This window comes from Brassica oleracea, chromosome C9 (genome assembly GCF_000695525.1).
Source record: "Brassica oleracea var. oleracea cultivar TO1000 chromosome C9, BOL, whole genome shotgun sequence".
Classification (NCBI taxonomy): Eukaryota; Viridiplantae; Streptophyta; class Magnoliopsida; order Brassicales; family Brassicaceae; genus Brassica; species Brassica oleracea.
In genome coordinates this window covers 12,555,726-12,558,319 of record NC_027756.1, presented here as the reverse complement: position 1 = coordinate 12,558,319, position 2,594 = coordinate 12,555,726, and the positions used below count along the sequence as shown (strand labels likewise).

General features: G+C 37.2%; 1 protein-coding gene across 1 annotated transcript; it reads left to right on the top strand.

The window, feature by feature from the left end:
• The first annotated feature begins 1,070 nt into the window (after window positions 1-1,070).
• LOC106317584 lies at window positions 1,071-2,311 on the top strand. Its single transcript, XM_013755374.1, has 4 exons — window positions 1,071-1,188; window positions 1,357-1,443; window positions 1,546-1,712; window positions 2,134-2,311. The coding sequence occupies exons 1-4, from the start codon at window positions 1,092-1,094 to the stop codon at window positions 2,158-2,160; spliced, it is 378 nt and encodes a 125-aa protein (XP_013610828.1). The 5' UTR covers window positions 1,071-1,091; the 3' UTR covers window positions 2,161-2,311.
• Window positions 2,312-2,594: the final 283 nt, after the last annotated feature.

Sequence of the window (2,594 nt, the reverse complement as noted above, 5' to 3'; positions counted from 1 at the left end):
AAAAGGGTACTCAAGGGATTTAATGTGGACGAGTCTCACCCATTATCTAGTGCATGGGCGTGAGATCACTTGTTTTAGACACTGATCTGTTTGGTCCACAAGAAGGACATGGTCGTGAATATCCCTGACTTGGACACGGATCCTTTGGTCCCAAGAAGGACAAAGAAATATGTCTTTGGTCGGTAAAGTCCATTACCCAAGTACCATTGGCGCCTTGATGTAATAGACAAGCCATACTAGGCCGGACATTCTTTCCGTGAATCTCTTATATATTTAGCTAATGTTCGACCATAAGGCACTCAAGACACACAACTTACAGATCCCTAACCTTAAGTACTATTGGCGCCTTGCCTTGATATTGAGACCATTAGTCATTGGTATCCATGAAGCTCAACCATCAGGTTGGGATGCGCCAACTTGAAGAACATATACGGAGATTGAGATACGTAGACTTAAAGATTTTCAGTGATGTTCAGAACATGGGGAGTAATGCGTGTTGTACTCTTTTTCCTTAACCATGGTTTTGTCCCACTGGGTTTTCCTGGTACGGTTTTAATGAGGCAACATCCAAAGCGTATTACGAACTCTGTATGGTTATGATATCCAAGGGGGAGTGTTATAAACCATATGATGGATGTCCATAACCGGCCCGGTCTATAACCGGCCCAGTACCAAGAGAGAGAGAGACGGTCCACCCCTAAAAAGAGAGAGAGAGAGGCGGCTGCATGAAGAGGAGAGAGAGGCGGCTTAGGCTTTAGAGAAAAGGAAATCCTATTTCCTTTTCCTAGTATTTATACACTTTCTATATTTATGTTTTTCCTTTTATCTCTTTGTAACTCTCATATATAAGGGTACCTTATGATTGAGTAATAATACACACAACTTACATATTCCTAAACCTTAAGTTCTTAACATATGGATACTAATTAATATAACAAATACTATAATCCATTGACTATAATCATACCAAGCAGGACATGTGGCATGTGGGTGGACGGAGACTACGTAACAATAAGTAGTATATAAGTACATACTTGTGAAACCAGAGAGAACACTATTATCCTCTTTTGAAGATCTTTGAGTACTAACCCATGGCAATCTCTCACGTTCATCCTATGTTTCTTCTGGTCCTATCACTATTCTTCTTACCTATTTTGCTGGCCCAGACCGCCTTCATTACCAACTGCAGTTTGCTCCTCATAACTTTGTTCTATGTCTTGAAAACTTTAAACAACATTGACTCTATAATGTTTATCTATCTTTGACTCTATAACCTCCAATAGTAATGGATTTTATGTGTACTTTTTGTTTATAATTAATCTTGTTCTCTTCACTGACATTAATCACTGACTGTAGGCCCAGTGTTTGGCGGAATCAGAGCTACTGGATTGGAGACATTCGTGGAGCAGGGGAGAAAAAGCTTTAACTTAACCTGCTCTACAGGTACTTGATTAATTCCTTTCATAGTTTGCTTTATTTGTATCCAATTTGTCACTCTGGTTTACTTTCCAGTGTTTTTCTTGATGAGATATTTTTTGTGAACAGATACAGTACTCACCAAAGGAGTCATTATTGCGGTAGTTAAACGAGGCTACACATTAGGACCAATCTTAAATGTACAACGATACAATCTCTGTGATTTGATCACATGTCCTGTTGCACCTGGCTCTTTTGTGATTACTTTTCGCAAACTATATCCTGTTGGCATAAAAGTAAGTTTTTCCTTACATTTTATATTGGTAGTTTTTAAAATTGCACTCCACAATTTAGTTAGTAAAAAGTTGTTTGTTTTTTGATGAATTTTTAATAAAACAGTGAGATTACACCATAATGAGTTCGCACAGTAAAAATGAGTTATGAGAGGGGAGTTTGAGTTCGAACAATGCGCAATTTATTTGATGTTGAACTTGCCAAAAGCTTCTTATCTAATTAAAAGCATGTTCTACCTCTAGATTTATCATGCTAACTTAAAGGGAATATATTTTGATTAAAAAGTACTATGTTTCAACCCTAGTATTTGTTGCCTTCATTGACACTAGTTTCTGTTTAGTTATTATTGATCTTCCTGAGACCCCACCATTTTGTTGGTCCTTTGACGATTCGTTTGTTTTCTCTTCTTTTTTACCTTTGTAGTGGCATATCGAAACAAAAATAGTTTAAAACGCAGGCCCTGATAAGATCGTTAATGGAGTGCCGGTGCCGGCCGATGGAAGTCTCTGTGTAGACATCGATGATTATTATTTTCCTTGATCAGAAGGATATAATGTGTCCAATCTTCCCTTGCATAATTTCAAATGCGTATGTGATTTTTTCCAAGTCAAGTTCTTTTATGAGAAAATGTATTCTCAGCATTTTCTATTTCGTTTTCCCTTTTTGGAGTGATGTATTGTTTGTTATCCAAGAAATAAAAGGTGGTTTACACTTTACACATACCCGTGTTAATCGGTGCTTTATATATACCAATGCTGAAGCAAGTAGAGAATGTGTATGGAGAATAAATCAACACATCCATTCAAGCAGTGGAATTGACGAAAATATAAAGTCAACTATCTTATATGAAGATAATATGAAGATAATGCGGCATGTGTTGCTTA